The sequence below is a fragment of the Piliocolobus tephrosceles genome, chromosome 16 (genome assembly GCF_002776525.5).
Source record: "Piliocolobus tephrosceles isolate RC106 chromosome 16, ASM277652v3, whole genome shotgun sequence".
Classification (NCBI taxonomy): Eukaryota; Metazoa; Chordata; class Mammalia; order Primates; family Cercopithecidae; genus Piliocolobus; species Piliocolobus tephrosceles.
In genome coordinates this window covers 4,028,233-4,048,424 of record NC_045449.1, presented here as the reverse complement: position 1 = coordinate 4,048,424, position 20,192 = coordinate 4,028,233, and the positions used below count along the sequence as shown (strand labels likewise).

General features: G+C 43.0%; 1 protein-coding gene across 4 annotated transcripts in view; it reads left to right on the top strand.

Annotated features, from left to right (window-relative positions):
• Nucleotides 1-20,192, top strand: part of ANKFY1 (ankyrin repeat and FYVE domain containing 1) — a 102,293-nt gene that overhangs the window by 16,756 nt on the left and 65,345 nt on the right. For 3 of the 4 annotated variants that reach the window (XR_002724901.1, XM_023184509.2, XM_023184508.2), the window contains exons 2-3: nt 2,768-2,960; nt 9,088-9,206. Coding sequence is in view for 2 of the 4 variants with exons in the window: in XM_023184509.2 (XP_023040277.1) it covers nt 2,768-2,960; nt 9,088-9,206 (312 nt within the window). In the remaining 2 variants the exon portion in view is untranslated. Of the gene's footprint in view, nt 1-2,767; nt 2,961-9,087; nt 9,207-20,192 lie in introns of those variants that run through there. The other variant, XM_023184510.1, reaches the window with a different exon arrangement.

The following is a 20,192-nucleotide window of genomic DNA, read 5'->3' as shown; positions in this document are numbered from 1 at the left end:
ATGTGATGTGGAAGTGGGATGCTTTAATAGATAAGAGACTTAAACTGGCTTATATGTTGACTAGAACCACCCAGTTGAAAGAGAGACTGGAGTTCGGAGATGGGGTGGTTGATGATAAAACAAAGGTCCTGAGGAGTGAGGAGAGTGATGAGATTTAGGGAGCACATAGGGGGATTAAACTTGGGTAGGAAGGATATACCCTTTCTAAGGAAGCAAAGGGGAGATGGGAATCATTACTGGGACGGTGGGAGTTATTGTCAGTAGCTCAGTTTTCTCAGGGTATTGGCGTGGAATGAGGCAGGTTGGATGGGCGATGGTTCTGAGGGCAGTGTCAAGATTTGAAATGTCTGTGGTGTGGAAGAGGGAGAGGTGAAGGGGCCAGGGTCCGGAGGATGATTGTAGCAGCACTGTGGAGCCACAGAGACCTTGACTGATAAAGCTGCCAATTTGCATGGTTGCATAAATCCCCTGTCTCATCCCTTCTTAAGACTCCAGAGCTCAGGCAAAGGAGAAGTTTCATGGCTGCTTCCTCAGGGAAGCATTTCCCGGCCTCTTCAGTTAACTTGCTGCCGAGGCTCTCATAACTGTTTTCACCTTCTCGCTCTCAATGTCGAGCTGTAGTTTTGCATTTGACTGTTACAATTATTTTAATTATAAATTATAACCAAAGTTTTTTGACTTATGACTGAGCATGGTAGCTCATGCCTAGAATGCCAGCACTTTGGGAGGCCAAGGTGGGTAGATCACTTGAGGCCAGGAGTCTGAAACCAGCCTGGCCAACATGGCAAAACCCTGTCTCTACTAAAAATACAAAAATTAGCCAGGCATGGTGGTGCCCACCTGTCATCCCAGCTGCGTGGGAGGTTGAAGCAGGAGAATCACTCTAACCCAGGAGATGGAGGTTGCAGTGAGCCAAGATTGCACCACTGCACTCTAGCCCAGGCGACAGAGTGAGACTCTGTCTCAAAAAAAAGAAGAAAAAATTGTTTATCTTTGTTTTTGTCAGTAACTCAGGGCTCCGAGGACAGGTATGTCAGAGTGCGCTTACCATCGTGCAGCGTCCAGCACCTAGTGGACACTTGATAAATGCTTGTTGAATTTAGTGAATCAAATACAGTGGTTCTCAACCTTTGAACCCGCCCCAGCACGCCTGTGGAAGATGGCGTGCCTCCATCTGAACCGTTATTAACCGCCCTGCTCCTCACCTGAAGGGGGACAGGTGCCAGGGTTGGGGAGCGTCACTAATATGATCACAGGCCCTGGAATAAGAATGCTGGGCTCAGATCCCAGCCCGTCCTTTCACCAGTCTTGCAACCCAGGGGAAATCTGTAACCTCTCTGTGCCCCAGTGTCCTCCTCCTCTATAAAATGGGGCTGGTACATAGCAGTACCTACCTCATAGGTTTGTCCTGAAGATGATATGAAGCTGGGCACAGTGGGATATGCCTGTGGTCCCAGCTGTGGGAGGTTGAGGCAGGGGGAACAGTTGAGTCCAGGAGTTTGAGTCTAGCCTGGGCAACATAGTGAGACCCTCATCTCTTTAAAAAAAAAAAAGAAGAGGCTAGATGCAGTGGCTCACGCCTGAAATCCCAGCACTTTGGGAGGCCGAGGCGGGCGGATCACAAGGTCTGGAGTTTGAGACTATCCTAGCCAACATGGTGAAACCCTGTCTTTACTGAAAATACAAAAAATGAGCCAGGCGTGGTGGCACGTGCCTGTAGTCCCAGGGAGGCCGAGGCAGGAGAATTGCTTGAACCCAGGAGGCGGAGGTTGCGGTGGGCGGAGGTTGCAGTGAGCCTAGATCGTGCCACTGCACTCCAGCCTGGTGACAGAGCAAGACTCCGTCTCAAAAAAAAAAAAAAAGGGGCCGGGCGCGGTGGCGCAAGCCTGTAATCCCAGCACTTTGGGAGGCCGAGACGGGCGGATCACGAGGTCAGGAGATCGAGACCATCCTGACTAACCCAGTGAAACCCTGTCTCTACTTAAAAAAATACAAAAAACTAGCCGGGCGTGGTCGTGGGCGCCTGTAGTCCCAGCTACTCGGGAGGCTGAGGCAGGAGAATGGCGTAAACCTGGAAGACGGAGCTTGCAGTGAGCTGAGATCTGGCCACTGCACTCCAGGCTGGGCTACAGAGCCAGACTCCATCTCAAAAAAAAAAAAAAGGGAGATTAAATGAGGTAATTTATGTAAAGCTTTTAGAAGAACATGTCAAAATTAGGAAATTGCTATTACTGTTAGTGGTTTCAAAAAATCTAGGTGATTTTGGTAGCCTTTTCTCCTGGGGACTCCTGGCTTTATGGTAAAGGATTTGCAGGGCAGGTGCCCGTCAGCATCTTTATGTACATCTCTTCATTGTCATATACTGTATAATACTGAGCTGCTGAGAGGAGAAATCCCTGTAACCATGACGGTCTCCTTGGTTCAATGACCAGCACCCTGAAACAAAGCCATTCTTTGTTATTTTTATTTTTATTTTTAATGAATATTTTAAAAAGTGGAGACAGTATGTTGTCCAGGCTGGTCTCACACTCCTGGGCTCAAGTGATTCCCCCAGCTTGGGACTCCCAGAGTTTTGGGATTACAGGTGTGAGCCACAGTACCCAGCCATCAAAGCCATTCTTGATCCTGTGGGACTATCACTGAGAAATAGTAGAACTGTCAGGTGGCCGGTCACTTGGGGAGCGTTCCCATCCGTGGGATGAGGGACTAATGAATGTGCCTGCTTTACACCGGCCACGGTAAACCTGATTCTTTCTTTTTCTTGCAGAGGAGGTGGCCAAGCTGGAGAAGCACTTGATGCTTCTACGACAAGAGTATGTCAAGCTGCAGAAGAAACTGGCAGAGACAGAGAAGCGCTGCACTCTCTTGGCTGCGCAGGCAAACAAGGAAAGCAGCAGTGAGTCCTTCATCAGCCGCCTGCTGGCGATCGTGGCAGACCTCTACGAGCAGGAGCAGTACAGGTGAGCAGGGCTCCTGGACACAGAAGGCCTTTGGCTTTATTCCTGGGCCACACTATAACTTTTCTCATTCACTTTCTTCCAGAATGTATTTCTCTCCATTGAGGATATTAGCAAATCTTTATTCCCTAGAATAGAAGCTCCTTGAGGCAAGATTTTTATTTTTTTATTTTATTTTATTTTATTTTACGACAAAGTCTCTCTCTGTTGCCCAGACTGGAGTGCTGTGGTGATATTTCGGCTCACTGTAGCCTCTGCTTCCTGGGTTCAAGCAATTCTCCTGCCTCAGCCTCCTGAGTAGCTGGGACTACAGGCGCACACACCACCGCGCCTGGCTAATTTTTTGTATTTTTAGTAGAGACGGGGTTTCAACATGTTGGCCAGGCTGGTCTTGATCTCCTGAGGTCCTCCTGCCTCGGCCTCCCAGAGTGCTGGGCTTACAGGTGTGAGCCACCGTGCCTGGCCTGAGGCAAGATTTTTATCTCTTGTTTACTGCTTATCTTCAGCAGAGTGCAGGAGTCATGGTGATAGCATTGCTAATCAAGCAGGAATTGGCTTACATGTCTAGGAATTCAGTGGGCAAATGTCCGTTTCTCTTGAGATGGTCAAAGCAAAACAGTCTTGGAACTAGTTAGAGGGTGCATCACGATGGTTGAGGTTGAACTCTGGAGCCATACACCTTCTGTTAGAAGCTCAGGGTTGGATGTGGTGGCTCACGCCTGTAACCCCAGCACTTTGGGAGGCCGAGGTGGGTGGATTACCTGAGGTCAGGAGTTTGAGACCAGCCTGGCTAACATGGTAAAGCCCTGTTTCTACTAAAAATACAAAAAATTAGCCAGGCCTGGTGGCGGACGCTTGTCATCCCAGCTACTCGGGAGGCTGAGGCAGGAGGATCACTTGAACCAGAGAGGCGGAGCTTGCAGTGAGCTGAGATTGCGCTACTGCACCCCAGCCTGGGAAACAGAGCGAGACTCTGTCTCAAAAAAAAAAAAGGCATGCTAATGTCATGAGGGTGAAATTATAGAGAGAAAAGAGCAGGGTGAGCACCTGTGATGTTGCGTATAGTCCAGAACAGCAATGATGAAAGACTGAATTGGGATGCTGGATATGGCAAAGAAACACAGATGTGAATAGACATAAGAAGAAAGGACTTGAGCCGCTAGGGAGATAGAAGCTCAGTCTACATAAGACTTAGTAAATTTTCAAATAAATTACGACATTTTAAATAGATCGCTCACACCCGTTATCCCAGCACTTTGGGAGGCCGAAGCAGGTGGATCACCTGAGGTCAGGAGTTTGAGACCAGACTGACCAACATGACGAAACCCCGTCTCTACTAAAAATACAAAAATTAGCCACATATGGTGGCACACACCTATAGTCCCAGCTACTTAGGAGGCTGAGGCAGAAGAATTGCTTGGACCTGGGAGGTGGAGGTTGCAGTGAGCCGAGATTGTACTACTGCACTCCAGCCTGGGTGATTGAGTGAGACTGTCTTAAAAAAAAAAAAAAAAAAAAAAAATCAAAATTCAGAGGATGCAAATAACAATAAAATAGCTCAGGATTCAAAATTACTATTATCTTAGTCCTTTCTAAATGAAAGAATAATCTATTACAGAAAAAGGGAAGTATATATTCTGAGTAAAGGATAGTTCCATAAATTGAATAGGTACAGTTTCTTGTAAAATATAATCCATTGTCTTATTTCTCCTCTTCTTCCATGAACAAGTGAAAACTTTGTTTATTACTGGCCCAGGGCAGCCTAATGTTTTCCTGTTACAGACACACCTCTCCTACTCTTTGAGGCTGTTTCCCATTAGAACTCCCATCATTTAGTTTTTCAATTACTTATCAATTGATTAGTAATTTTATTTCACATTCATTGTGTTGAAGTCCTTCTCGGAGACAATGGGAATGAGACTGGGCAGTTTTCTTCCTGTCACTTTTTAGCTAGTTATGGTATGATCTTATGACTCCAGCAAGTCTCCCTTCAGCTTCTAAAACCTGCCCTAGGCCAGGTGCGGTGGCCCACGCCTGTAATCCCAGCACTTTGGGAGGCTGAGGCAGGTGGATCGCTTGAGGCCATGAGTTCGAGACCAGCCTGGCCAAATGGCGAAACCCTGTCTCTACTAAAATTACAAAAATTAGCTGGGCTTAGTGGCATGTGCCTGTAATCCCAGCTACTCAGGAGGTTGAGGCAGGAGAATTGCTTGAATCCGGGAGGTGGAGGTTGCAGTGAGCTGAGATTGCACCACTGCACTCCAGCCTGGAGGACGGAGTGAGACCCTGTATTTAAAATAAAAAAAAAAAGGCTGGGTGCGGTGGCTCACACCTGTGATCCCAGCACTTTGGGAGGCTGAGGTGGGCGGATCACGAGGTCAGGAGTTTGAGAACAGTCTGACCAACATGGTGAAACCCTGTCTCTACTAAAAATACAAAAATTCAGCAGAGCGTGATGGCGCTCGCCCGTAATCCCAGCTACTCAGGAGGCCGAGGCAGGAGAGTCGCTTGAACCCGGGAGGCAGAGGTTGCAGCAGTAAGCCGAGATCATGCCACTGCACTCCAGCCTGGGCAACAGAGTGAGACGCCATCTCGAAAAAAAAAGAGCCTGCCCTTTATCCAAAGAAGATTGAAACTCTATGTTATCTATAGTCGAATATCAGATAGGGAGCGGAGTCTTCCTAGGGGACTAAGCTGTCGGGATGTGGTAACTGAAATTGAGAAATCAATTTCTAAAGCAGACGTCTTTTACCAACGTAGGGGAAAAATACCTTCATCCCATAACATGCATTTTGTTGAAAAATTTAAATAGTATTTTTATGTGCATCTTAGTAGCTGGAATGACTGATGAATAGGTTTTAATTTTTTTTTTTTTTTTTTTGAGATGGAGTCTTGCTCATCACCCAGGCTGGAGTGCAGTGGCGCGATCTTGGCTTACTGCACGCTCCGCCTCCCGGGTTCACGCCATTCTCCTGTCTCAGCCTCCCGAGTAGCGGGGACTACAGGCGCCTGCCAACGCGCCCGGCTAATTTTTTTTTTTTGTATTTTTAGCAGAGACGGGGTTTCACCGTCTTAGCCAGGATGGTCTCGATCTCCTGACCTTGTGATCCGCCCGCCTCGGCCTCCCAAAGTGCTGGGATTACAGGCGTGAGCCACTGCGCCCAGCCTAAAATTTTTTAAGTTGAGAAATGTGGAAGAAACCGGTAGCCTTTCTTTCCTTCCTTTCTTTTTTTTTTTTTTTAAATAAGAGACAGAGTCTCACTATGTTGCCCAGGCTGGTCTCAAACTCCTAGCTGTGGCCTCCCAAAGTGCTGGGATTCCAGGTGTGTGCCACTGTGCCTGGCCTACATTTCAAGTTCAGGAGAACAGTTTTGTCCCATAAGGTAGTTAAAACCGATGGCTATATGTAGTTACTTACTGTACTCATTCTTTTACCAAACAAACCTATAGTTTTTCCTATTCAAGTGTTTGAGAAACTAGCAAGAAACTGTTCATCTCCTCTCCAGTTACAGCATTCTGGTTTCCATGTTTTAAAAGGAAATACTCTTTAATTGAGTGGAATCAAGTTTTTTAAAAAAATTACTGGGTCCTTAATTGTTTCAATATAGAATCTTCATGGACTGGACTTGTCTGATTTTCTGGTTTTCATTTGTGTTTTAAAAAATTATTATTAGAAATTATTGATGAGGCCGGGCGCGGTGGCTCAAGCCTGTAATCCCAGCACTTTGGGAGGCCGAGACGGGCGGATCATGAGGTCAGGAGATCGAGACCATCCTGGCTAACACGGTGAAACCCTGTCTCTACTAAAAAATACAAAAAAACTAGCCGGGTGAGGTGGCGGGCACCTGTAGTCCCAGCTACTCGGGAGGCTGAGGCAGGAGAATGGCGTAAACCCGGGGGGCGGAGCTTGCAGTGAGCTGAGATCCGGCCACTGCACTCCAGCCTGGGCTACAGAGTGAGACTCCATCTCAAAAAAAAAAAAAAGAAATTATTGATGAAATCCTTATCTTTATTTCCCTTTGGTATGTTAGATTATAAAAGAGAGAATTTTAACCTGACACTCATGAATGGGGTAGAAATTTTCTAGAAACATTCATTCTTATAATTTTGTGGCTACAAGTTATACTTGTGGTTGAAATAGTACAGACTGAAAATCTATTTAAGTTATTAGGATGTAATACTTTATAAATATATTCAGATTTTAAAAATTATTTGTGCTTTGTAGGTAGCTTCTTGTTTTCATTAAATTTTTTACACTTTGTCACAGGATATGCTGATACAGTTTTATGTTTTGTTTTACATAGAGTATCCTATTTCTTCTTTGACCATGAGTAATGTTCTACTGTGTTAACAGCAGTTTGTAGTAATTTGAAATAATAAATACTCTCTTAATCTTGTGATCTAATATCAATAGTTACCGCTTGGTCTTCGATAGAACCGGAATTGTTGATACTTTCAAATGATGATTAAGTGTGTTGTAGACAATACTCTTGTAGGGTAGAATGTGTCTCTGTCAAGCATTATATACAAACAATATTCTGTTTGGGTTTCCTCCTTTTTTTTTTTTTGAGACAGAGTCTTGCTCTGTCGCTCAGGCTGGAGTACAGTGGCGTGATCTCAGCTCACTGCAACCTCTGCCTCCTGGGTTCAAGCGATTCTCCTGCCTCAGCCTCCTGACCAGCTGGGATTACAGGCACCTGCCACCATGCCTGGCTAAGTTTTGTATTTTTAGTAGAAATGGGGTTTCACCATGTTAGCCAGGATGGTCTCGATCTCCTAACCTCGTGATCTGCCCACCTCGGCCTCCCAAAGTGCTGAGATTTCAGGCGTGAGCCCCCACTCCTGGCCTGGGTTTCCTTTTAAGTGGATGGGTTAATTCATGTAATGGTATTTTTCTTTTTCTTTTTGTCCATATAGTGGTTTTTTTTTTTTTTTTTTTTTTTTTTGAGACGGAGTCTCACTCTGTCGCCCAGACTGGAGTGCAGTGGCCGGATCTCAGCTCACTGCAAGCTCTGCCTCCCGGGTTCACAGCATTCTCCTGCCTCAGCCTCCTGAGTAGCTGGGACTACAGGCGCCCGCCACCACGCCCGGCTAGTTTTTTGTATTTTTTAGTAGAGACGGGGTTTCACCGGGTTAGCCAGGATGGTCTCGATCTCCTGACCTCGTGATCCGCCCGTCTCGGCCTCCCAAAGTGCTGGGATTACAGGCTTGAGCCACCGCGCCCGGCCCATGTAGTGGTTTTTGTGTAGTTAGTTTCCGAAGACTTTCCAACCTAGTAAATACCTTTAAAGTTGAATATGAACATAAAACATGTAACTGCCAGCAGGATGATGACAGTGACTTTGGATTCCTGCCAGGATAGCCATACGGCATGTACTCGTGGCAGCCCAGTGGGTCATCTTGACGTTTTTGTTCACTGCCCAGATGCTCTCCTCCGGTAGCATCTGACATTTCGGAGTTACACATAAATATCTATTCAGGAAGATCGTTTCATATAATGGCATGTCATAATTATGGAAACATGTTTTGAAAAGAAAGCTTTTTCCTCACCCCATTTTTTTATAAGTAGTTGAGTCAAAAATGGTCAATATTAGGTCCGAATGTTTCTGGTGAGAACAGGAGTCCCGATGCTGGGTGCCATGTTCATGACTGCTCGTCAGTTTGTTCACGCTTTTTCTGTTGTACCTTGCTTGAGCATTACTGTGGGGCATAGCAGCTCTGTAGTCTCAGAGCCGTCATCACCAGCTTTAACCTTTCTGTCTTTCTCTCCCTGATGGTTTAGCTTGTTTTAGTCTATATAAAATATCCTCTACTTTTTATGTGAATATTAATCCTCCTCCTTAACTTGTAGGTTCACCACTGTAAGAATCCCATTAGAAGATGTATTTGAAAGCCAAGCATGCCATGTGAATTAAAGCCAGAATTTACAAATAGAAAACATTTCTAGCAACGTATTATAAAGATGGCCCATCAGAATTCAGTGCCAGCATACAGAAACAATGTTTTGCTGTAATTTTTCCTTTTGCAGAAGTATGTTGATCAATACTCATGTGTTTATCAGCTATGAATCTTAGCTATACCTAGGTATAATGACATTTTTCTAATATATGTGGATCTTTTTCTTCATCAGCGACCTGAAGATAAAGGTTGGGGACAGGCACATCAGTGCTCACAAGTTTGTCCTGGCAGCCCGCAGTGACAGCTGGAGCCTGGCTAACTTGTCTTCCACTAAAGAGTTGGACCTGTCAGGTGAGCCTTTGAGTGATCAGGGACACAAACCTGCTAGTGGAAGGGCTCTTGGCAGGAGGTTATGGTGTCTCATTTTGAAATATTTGTGATTCAATGAAAGTAAAATAATTTTCTTAGCAATTGATGGTGACCACAAAGTAGTTAAATAATTAATGAATCAGTAGGTTGTACTTTTAGGTACTTTGTGTATGTACCTATTTAGGAGGTAATACCTGGCTAACAAATCATAAATATTTGAGTATCTGCAATGTCCTTATGATTTATAAAATGTAAATATTTTTCTGTACACTCATTTCATGAAAAAGTATGCTGTAAATAAGGATTCATGTCCAGAAAATATTTTCCCCTCAAGTCTAATAAAAAGTCCTGCTGTCAAATTGCTTAAAACTTCATAGTAGATGCCAAAGGACCTTTTTTTTTTTTTTCCTAAGACAGAGTCTCACACTCTGTCACCCAGGCTGGAGTGTGACGGCAATCTCAGCTCACCGCAATCTCCCGCCTCCTGGGTTCAAGTGATTTTCCTGCCTCAGCCTCCTGAGTAGCTGGGATTACAGGCACCCGCCACCACACCCAGCTAATTTTTGTATTTTTGGTAGAGACAGGGTTTCACCATGTTGACCAGGCTGGTCTTGAACTCCTGACCTCATGTGATCCACCTGCTTCAGCCTCCCAAAGTGCTGGGATTACAGGTGTGAGCCACCACGCCTGGCCAAAGTACTTTTTCTAGTCTATCAGAACTGAACTCAGAACAGTTACTCTGAAGAACAACAATATTCTTTCCTAACATCAAAGGATGACCATTAGCCTTCAGAATTCTAATAGGTATGGGTTACTACATGAGATGGTGGATATGTTAATTTGCTTCACCACAGTGCCCATTTTACTATATATGTATCCCACAGCATTGTGTCGCATAGCTTAAATATATACAGTACAATTTATTTATTTATTTTTAATTCTAAGGCTGGGTGTGGTGGCTCATGCCAGTAATCCTGGCACTTTGAGAGGCCAAGGTGGGAGGATCACTTGAGCCTAGGAATTCAAGGCTAGTCTGGCAATATAGCAAGACCCTGTCTCTACAGCAAATTAAAAAAAAAAAAAACAGCTAGACATGATGGCATGTGCTTGTAGTCCCAGCTTCTTGGGAATCTGAGGGGGATGGATTTCTTGAACCAAGAGTTTGAGGCCACAGTGAGCTATGATGTCACCGCTGCATTCCAGCCTGGGCAAGAGAACAAGACCCTGTCTCAAAAAAAAAGAAAAAGTTAATAGCTGCCTTGGCCTATTTAATGTTACTTGTTTTATATCACATTTGTTTGTGTGTGTGTGTGTGTGTGTGTAGGATTGAAGCAAATAGGGTGGCAAGTGGACTTTAAAACAGTCGTTTTCAAAAGTCGACCTGAAGGTTGCATTGTCATTTAGTACTTGCCTGACTGCTATTGGAAAAAGAGGGACAAAGAGCAAAATTTTAATTTAATTCTACTATTAATATTCGTGAGAATTATATGGTGAGGAGAATGACAGGGATGTGTTCTGAGAATGTGTCATTACATGGTTTTGTTGTGGGAACATCATAGAGTATATTGACGCAAATCTACATGGTATATAGCCTAGTACCCACCTAGGCTGTATGGTATAGTGTGTTGTTCCTAGGCTGCAACCCTGTACAGCATGTTACTGTGCGGAATGCCATAGGCAACAGTAACACAATGGTAAGTATTTGTGTATCTAAACATAGAAAAGGTCAGTAAATATACAATATTATCATTTTATGGGACCACCATTGTATCTGCAGTCTGTTGTTGACCAAACATAGTTATGCTGCTTCTGACTGTACTTGCCAAAGTGATTGTCTGTGTGAATGATATCTTTGTTCACAAGGTTTGTCAGTTGAGAAGGTACTGTTTTCCATGTGCAGTGCCAGGAACACTAGATGATTGTAACACAGTCCCTGCCATACGGAGCCCTTATTCTGCTGGAGGAAACGGGCCATTCACAGATCATTTCAGACCAGGGCTATAAATACAGAAATGTAGTTAGCTTTTATGTAAGGTTGAGGAGAGACTGAGTTGGGCTGATAAAGGAAGGTTTCAGAGGTGGCTAATACCTGAAAGGCTAAGTAGGCATTTATCTCATGGATTAAGGGGAACGTATGTCAGTGTTTCCCAGCTGTGAGCCAACTCTCTCTTTATGATAATTTTGAGGATTTAACTTGAGGTCCGTAACTAAAAGTTGTAGATACAAATGCACATACACACCTACACAGGTGCGGATGCCTGCATGCCAGTAACTAAAAACATCTGCCTGGGAAATAGTTTTTTACTGGGAGGGCACCAGTCCACGTGATCGAAATCTCAAGGCATACCTTTTTTTTTTTTTCAAGTATAGTGTTTTGAAGCCATGTATCTTTGACCTCATATATAACAGAATTATGAAGACCTTACAAGGTCATGTAGCATTCTTCACAAAATGTATGATAGGATCTTCATTATATGAACAGAATGTTTATGAAGACTAGAAGATAATAAATACATGGAAAATATTCGACTTTGCTAGAACAAAGTTAAGAATAAGCTACTATGTTTTGATATCTGTATAATCAGAAACGGATGATCCCAGTAGTTGTGAGGCTCATGAAATTGGTATTCTGGTACATTGCCAGTGACATTATAAATAGGTATGACCGTTTTAGAAAGCAGTTAGGCAGCCGAGCTGTGAAATATTCCTACTTTTTCTTTTCTTCATTATCTGACTTCTGGGATACTGTCCTAGGTAAGGTAACTCAGACAGTGTTAATGTTCCTCAGTTTTACTTTAATTGTGAAATAGTGACTGCAACCAAAATGAATGAGAGTGGGAAAATAAAACATCACTGCTCTCTGAAACAAAATTACACAACACAGAAAATCCATTAAGGCAAAAAAAGCCAGTGTCAATGTTGAATTAAAAAATTTGTTTTACACTGAACTTTTTTTAGTACATCCAGACTTGTAGAGCTCTCATTCAGTGCTGTCTGGCCACAAGATCTCATCACTATGAGTCAGGAAGTTTTATCGAATTTAGGGAAATAGAATATTAATATCTCTAATTGTCTCTAGACTCTCCTCCAGTTGTAAATAATAAGTGTGTTTTGATTCTACCATAAGGTTTGCTCTCAGGAGTGATCCACTTCAAAGCGAAAGGTGTTTGTGGCTTTCATAGATCAGGCACCTGTGAAGATAGCAGATAGGAGAACGTGTGGCATTTTTACTTTTTATGACATTTGAATGAGATGTATCTTTGAAATGTGTTATGGGGGAGAGGTCCAAGGTGGTAGTGGCATGTGTGGACCTGTTCCTGTTGAATTGTGTGCTTTGTCCAGCAGTCCCACTCATTGCCTCAACCTGGGGGTGCAGTTTCTGAGACTGCCTGGGAAGCCTGTGTGTTATGTGATACTTGGAAGCACTAACACTTCGTGGCTGGCCAGCAGTTTGAGGAAGATTGGAAATAGGTTCTTGTAAACAGGTGTATAAATAGCATAAAAGCTATATTTTAAAGGCCCAAATGTTTTCCACACCAACAGGCTTGATGAAATCATTTAACGAATTTATTGGTGTTTTGTTTTGTTTTTTTCAACATTAATCCATTCATATCAAAAATATTGAGTGGTAAGCACTTTTCTTTCTTTCTTTCTTTCTTTTTTTTTTTTTTGGAGACGGAGTCTTGCTCTGTCGCCCGGGCTGGAGTGCGGTGGCCTGATCTCAGCTCACTGCAAGCCCCGCCTCCCGGGTTCCCGCCATTCTCCTGCCTCAGCCTCCGGAGTAGCTGGGACTACAGGCGCCCGCCACCTCGCCCGGCTAGTTTTTTTTTGTATTTTTAGTAGAGACGGGGTTTCACCGTGTTAGCCAGGATGGTCTCGATCTCCTGACCTCATGATCCGCCTGTCTCGGCCTCCCAAAGTGCTGGGATTACAGGTTTGAGCCACCATGCCCGGCCAGTAAGCACTTTTCAAGGTGTTAGGGATACAAAGTGTACAAAATTAAATTCTTGCTTGCATGAAACTTACATCTTAGAATGTAAGAAAAACTCCACATTTTTCTTTTGAAGTTCTTGTCTAATTGATATTTCTTTCTTTTTCTTTTTCTTTTTCTTATCTTTCTTCTTTTTAAGACAGGATTTCACTCTGTCACCCAGGCTAGAGTGCCATGGTGCAATCACAGCTCACTGCAGCCTTGACCTCCTGGCCTCAAGCGATCCTCCCACCTCAGCCTCCCGAGGATCTGGGACCACAGGTGTGTGCTACCATACCTGGCTCATTTTTTGTAGACGTGGGCTTTTGCCGTGTTGCCCAGGCTGGTCTTGAACTCCTGGACGCAAGGAATCCTCCTGCCTTGGTCTCCCCAAGGCCTGTTGGGATTACAGGTGTGAGCCACTGCACACAGCCTTAATTATGAGAATTTTAGCATATGTTGATGAAATACAACAGGCATTATATACACTTTAAAAGTATTTGGATATATGAATCAAACCTTGTTCAAAAAAGTGAAATGGTTGTACCTGATGTGGTCCACTGGTGAAGGCACAGTCCCTGCTGTAGGATTCTTTTCTGTTTTTCAGATGGGGTCTCACTCTGTCACCCAGGCTGGAACACAGTGACGCTATCATGGCTCACTGCAGCTCGAACTCCTGGGCTCAAGAGATCCTCCCACCTCAGGCTCTCAAGTAGCTGGGAGTACAGGTGTGCGCCACCATCCCTGGCTAGTTGTTCAATAGAGATGGGCTCTTGCTATGTTGCCAAGGCTGGTCTCAAACTCCTGGGCTCAAACGATCCTCCTACTTCGGCTACCCAAAGTGCTGGAATTTCAGGCCTGAGCCACTCTGCCTGGCTCTTCTATAGGATTTTTGCCATTAATGCATAACCTCAATCTAATCATGAGAAAACATCAGACCCAAATTGAGGGACATTTCTCAAAATAATCAGCGAGAGTGTTTCTCAAACATGTCAAGGTTATGAAAAACAAGAGTGATTTAGGAAGTATTACAGATTGGGTGAGAATGACACTGAATGCAGTGTAGAATCCTCAGTTGGATTCTGGCCACAGAAAGGGTATTACTGGTACAATTGGCAAAATGGGGCCTATAATTAGTGAATGGCATTGGTATTGTATGAGTTACCTAGTTTTGATCGTTGTACCGGGGTTATATAAGCTGTGTTAATAATAGGGGAAGATGAGTAAAGGGCATAGGGGATGCTCTGCAGCTTTTCTCGAAGTATGAAAGTATCTGAAAATGTAAACAAAGTAGAAATTAGCTTTTTTATTATTAAGATATCTTTAAATATATGAAGTGATAGATGTTAATTAGCTTATAACCATTTCATAATGTATACATATATCAAAACATGTCATACATTAACTCTATATAATTTTTGTCTATTATACTCTAATAAAAAAGCATAAAAGATAAAAGTTTATAAAGATACTGATTGACCAAGTGGGAAGAGAAAGAATACGACTGTTAGCTCCACAAAGCATAACAAATCTGAGTCCACAAGGACAGTATTATATTTACTTCTTGGTGAAGTAAAGCAATTTGCTTCTAGCAAAATGATCTGTTTATGACCTCTCTGTAGCACTTTACCAATAGCAGCTGACACGATGAGAGGTTCCAGTGGATTGGAATGGCTATTTGGAAGCTAGAGTTTGTTGCATGCTTTCTCAAGCAAAGGTCTTACAGTTCCTTGGCATAAGAACTCAGGGTATGAGTCATTCAGCTCTCCTGGAATGTGTCCTGGATAGTGTCAAGCCATTCCAAACAGCAGAAAGCATCCTCCTGTATTCCTTTTCACTCTGGTTGGGAAAGCTATCCCCTGATGCACCACCTGGAAAGCTTGCACTCTGCAGTGGAAAGGGCATAGTTTCCCAAACCATGTCCTCAGGGAGAGCTGTGTGATACTTAAATCTTTAGGAGCAGCACAGCAGTATTCAACATCTGTTGGCTACTGTGTGAACTACTAGGTCAAGGCTGTTCAGTTTCAGTATTAAATCATACTGTGTTCCTTCGATGACATCCATGGGAAGTTTAGAATATGCTCACAAAAAAGAGTAAAAAAGAATATGCTCACAAATTCTTTGCTGTTTCTCCCTTCAAAGGTGGATTCCAATTCTCCTCTTCAGTATAGGCTGATTCACCTCTAGTGAATGGAGTGTGGTAGAAGTGACAGCATGTCACTTGAGAGATGGCTTCATCAAAGGCATTGTGGCTTCCTCCTTGCTGTCTCTTTTGGATTGCTCACTTTCGGGGGACATTAGCGGCCATGTCATGAGGATACTCAAACAGCCTTGTGGCCTCCTGCCAGCAGCTGAGTCCCATGCCCAAAGATTCTCTTAGAGCTCAAAATAATATATTTTATCTGTGGTTATATTCTTTACTTAATCCTGATACTGCTTTTGGTTTTTTCTCACCAATCTTTGGTTATGTTAAGTTTGTGTTTATGTTGGCTTATTGCAGATTTGGTATAGGTTCATTGTTCTTCTAATTTTTATTTATATGTAGTCAATTCAATAATTTCTTTTTATCTGTATTAAGTCTTTCTTTGAAATTCCTTTGAATTATTTTTTCTTTTTGAGTTGAACTATCTTTTATCTCATTTTCTTTCTTTCTTTTTTTTTTTTTTTGAGAAGTAGCCTCACTCTGTCGCCCAGGCTAGAGTGCAGTGGCATGATCTCGGCTCACTGCAACCTCTGCCTCCTGGGCTCAAGTGATTCTCCTGCTTCAGCCTCCTGAGTAGCTGGGATTACAGGCACGGGCCACCACCTCTGGCTAATTTTTGTATTTTTGGGGTTTTGCCACGTTGGCCAGGCTGGTCTTCAACTCCTGACCTCAGGTGATCCGCCCACTTCGGCCTCCCAAAGTGCTGGGATCACAGATGTGAACCACCGTGCCTGGCTTCATTTTCTAATACGTTTAAGACTACGACTTTTTTTTATAGTATGAATCTGGTTACCTCACAAATATTTCGGTAGGTAACAGTTTTGATTGTGATCAATTTCTAAATAGTCTATTGTAATAATAGCAAGTTTTTATATAGCAGTTACTATGTGGTGGTGGTGTTTTGAGTGCTTTATTACATATCAACTCCACACAGTTAGCAAGGATTGGAGCTGGGATTTGAACCCTAGGCAGTTTGGCTGCAGAATTCATGCCATTAACCACAGTGCTGTGCTGCCTCTCAGTTTGGTTTCTTTTTCCTCCAAATTGAGGTGTAATGGAAGTACAGTAAACTGCCCACATTAAAAGTGTGCAATTTGGTAAGTTTTGACATATGAATACACCTGTGAAGCCGTCACCGCAATCAACATAAACATTTCCGTCCTTGCTGGGCGTGGTGGCTCAGGCCTGTAATCCCAGCACTTGGGGAGGCCGAATTGGGTGGATCACCTGAGGTCAGGAGTTCGAGGCCAGCCTGGCCAACATGGTGAAACCCCGTCTCTACTAAAAATACAAAAAATGAGCTGGCCATGGTGGCACATGCCTGTAATCTCAGCTACTTGGGAGGCTGAGGCAGGAGATTGCTTGAACCTGGGAGGCAGAGGTTGCAGTGAGCTGAGATCACGCCATTGCACTCCCATCTGGACGACAGAGCGAGACTCTGTCTCAAGAAAAAAACTAACAAAAAACATTTCCATCCTTACAGCTTTCCGCATGTCTCCTTGCAATTCTTCCCTTTTGCCATCCACTTCTGCAGCTAAATGCTGATCTGCTTGCAGTCATTATAGATTAGTTTGCAGTTTCTAGGCTTTTATAGAAATGGAATCATAGAGCTTAGAGTCTCTTTTGTCTGACTTCTTTCACTTCTTTTAGCGTATAGATTTTGAGATTCACCCCATACCTTAGTATGTTGCTTTGTGTTTTAATTATTCATTCCTTGTTATTGTTGAATAGTGTTCCATTGTATGAAAATACCACACTTTTTTTTTTTTTCATTTACCTGTTGATGGACATTTGTGTTCTTTCTGGGTTTTATTAGAAAGAAAATTACCTGTGTTCAGCCAGGCGCGGTGGCTCACGCCTATAATCCCAGCATTTTGGGAGGCTGAGGCGGGCGGCTCACGAGGTCAGGAGATCGAGACCATCCTGGCTAACACGGTGAAACCCCGTCTCTACCAAAGAATACAAAAAGCTAGCCAGGCGAGGTGGCGGGCGCCTGTAGTCCCAGCTACTTGGGAGGCTGAGGCAGGAGAATGGTGTGAACCAAGATCACACCACTGCACTCTAGCCTGGGTGACAGAGTGAGACTCCGTCTCAAAAAAAAAAAGAAAAGAAAAAATTACCTGTGTTCAGTTGTGTAAGGCCTTTCTGTAGACATGTTTTTATACCTCTTGAGTAAATATCTAGGAGGGACTATTTAATGTTAAGAAACTACCGGCTGGGCGCGGTGGCTCAAGCCTGTAATCCCAGCACTTTGGGAGGCCGAGACAGGCGGATCACGAGGTCAGGAGATCGAGACCATCCTGGCTAACACGGTGAAACCCCATCTCTACTAAAGAATACAAAAAGCTAGCCGGGCGAGGTGGCGGGCGCCTGTAGTCCCAGCTACTCGGGAGGCTGAGGCAGGAGACCTGGGAGGCGTAAACCTGGGAGGTGGAGCTTGCAGTGAGCTGAGATCCGGCCACTGCACTCCAGCCTGGGCGACAGACCGAGACTCCGTCTCAAAAAAAAAAAAAGAAAGGCTGAGGCAGGAGAATCACTTGAATCCGGCAGGTGGAGGTTTGCATTCCCCTGATAACGAATAATGCTGAGCCTTGTTTGTGTGTTATTGACAATTTGTATATTTTCTTATAAAGTATTCACGTCTTTGGCCTTTTCAAAATGTGGCATTGTATTGAGTTTTGAGTATTGAGTATTAACAAACAGTTCTGTATATAATTTAGATACAAGTCATTTGTCTGAAAGCAAGCATCCTTAACTTTGTTCTTGATCTCAGGGAGATATAATGAGATCTTCTATCATTTTGTATAGATTAGTTGTAGGTTTTTCTTGGATACGCTTTATCAATTTGAGTATTCCTGGTTTTCTAGATAAGTAACCTGAATTGGTTTTTGAGTTTTTCCACTTTCTTTGACATCTATAGAAATGATTATATAATTTTTGATGAATTACAAATGTTAAACTAAGATTGCATTCCTGGGGTAAAGCCTATTTGGTCATTATATATTACCCTTTGTTGTATATGTTGTTGAATCCTATTTGCTAATAGTTTGTTTAAAAATTTGCAACAGTAATCTTGAGGGATATTGGCATGTAATTGTTTTTTAATGTCTATCAGATTTTACTATTAGGGTTATATAGGCCTTATATGATCCTTCATTGTCTGTTTTCTGAAAATGTTTTCTAAGATTGATGTTATTGTTTATTTCTTGACTATTTGATAGAATTCACCATTGAAGTAATCTAAGTCCAGAATTTGCTTTCTGGGAAGCTTTTTGAACACGATTTTTTAAATATATAATCTATTTAGATATAGGACTATTCAGATTTGTTTCTTCTGAGTCAGGATTGGGAAGTTTTGTTTTTCAAAAATCTGTCTATTTCATTTAAGTTGTTGAATTTTTTAGTATGAATTTGCAGTTTTCTCCTTTTAATGTCTGTAGCAGTAACTCCTTTTTCATTCTTGGGTATTGGTGACTTATGTTCTCACTCTTTTTTTCTTGATCAGTCTAATTAGAAGTTTGGCATTTTTATTATCTTCTCAAAGAATGAGCTTTTGGCTTTGTTAATTTTCTCTATTGGTTGTTTTCTATTTTATTGATTTCTTTATTTTTTTGAGACAGAGTGTCGCTGTGTCGCCCAAGCTGGAGTGCAGTGGCGAGATCTCAGCTCACTGCAACCTCTGCCTTCTGGGTTCAAGCAACTCTCAAGCCTCAGCCTCCTGAGTAGCTGGGATTGCAGGCATGCGCCACCGTGCCCAGCTATATTTTATTGATTTCTATCCTTTTTTTCTTTCTTTGGATTACTTTGCTCTCCCATTCTCCTTTTTTCTCCCTAGTTTCTCAAAGTTGTGGAACCTGAGATAATTTACTTTAGATCTTCTTTTCTAATACAAGTACTTAAAGCTTTGAATTTCCTTCTAAGCACTTCTCTAGCTGCGTCCTATGAATTTTATAGTAGCTGGGACTATAAGTGCATGCCACCACACTCGGCTAATGTAAAAGAAATTTTTTTGTAGAGACAGGGTCTCACTGTGTTGCCCTGGCTGGTCTCGAACTCTTAGCCTCAAATTATCTTCCCACCTCGGCCTCCCAAAGCTCTGGATTTACAGGCAATATCCACTATGCATAGCCTAGTTCTATCAATTCCTTAAAGGAGAGCGTTAATATCTTCTATAATTTTAGAATTGTCTAGTTCTCCTTTTAATTTTTGTCAGTTTTTCTGCATATATTTTTTAGCCTCTATTATGTACATTTACATTTATAATTATGACTTCCTAATGAATTATTGCTTTTATCATTTTAAAATAATTTTTGCCAAGTGTAGTGGCTCACGGCTGTAATCCCACACTTTGGGAGGCTGAGGCAAGCGGATCCCTTGAGCTGAGGAGTTTGAGACCAGCCTGGGCAACATGGCAAAACCCCATCTCTTCCAAACATGCAAAAAAATTAACCAGGTGTGGTGGCACGCACCCGTGGTTCCAGTTACTTAGAAGGCTGAGGCAGAGGATCACTTGAGCCTGCAAGGCAGAGGCTGCAGTGAACTGAGATCAGCCCACTGCACTCCAGCTTGGGTGACAGGACAAGAGTGAGACCCTGTCTCAAAATATACACACACACACACACACACACACACACCCCAAAGCCGTACGAGAGAAACAAAACAGGGAAACTCATCCAGTGCAGTTGCTGCTTCAAGTTTCGCCTTCCTCTCAGTTCACCTGCTTTTGTTGACTTTTCCAAATCTTTAGGTCGTTGTACTCTGTCCAGAGTTTTTAGCTATCATCAGTTAAAATGGG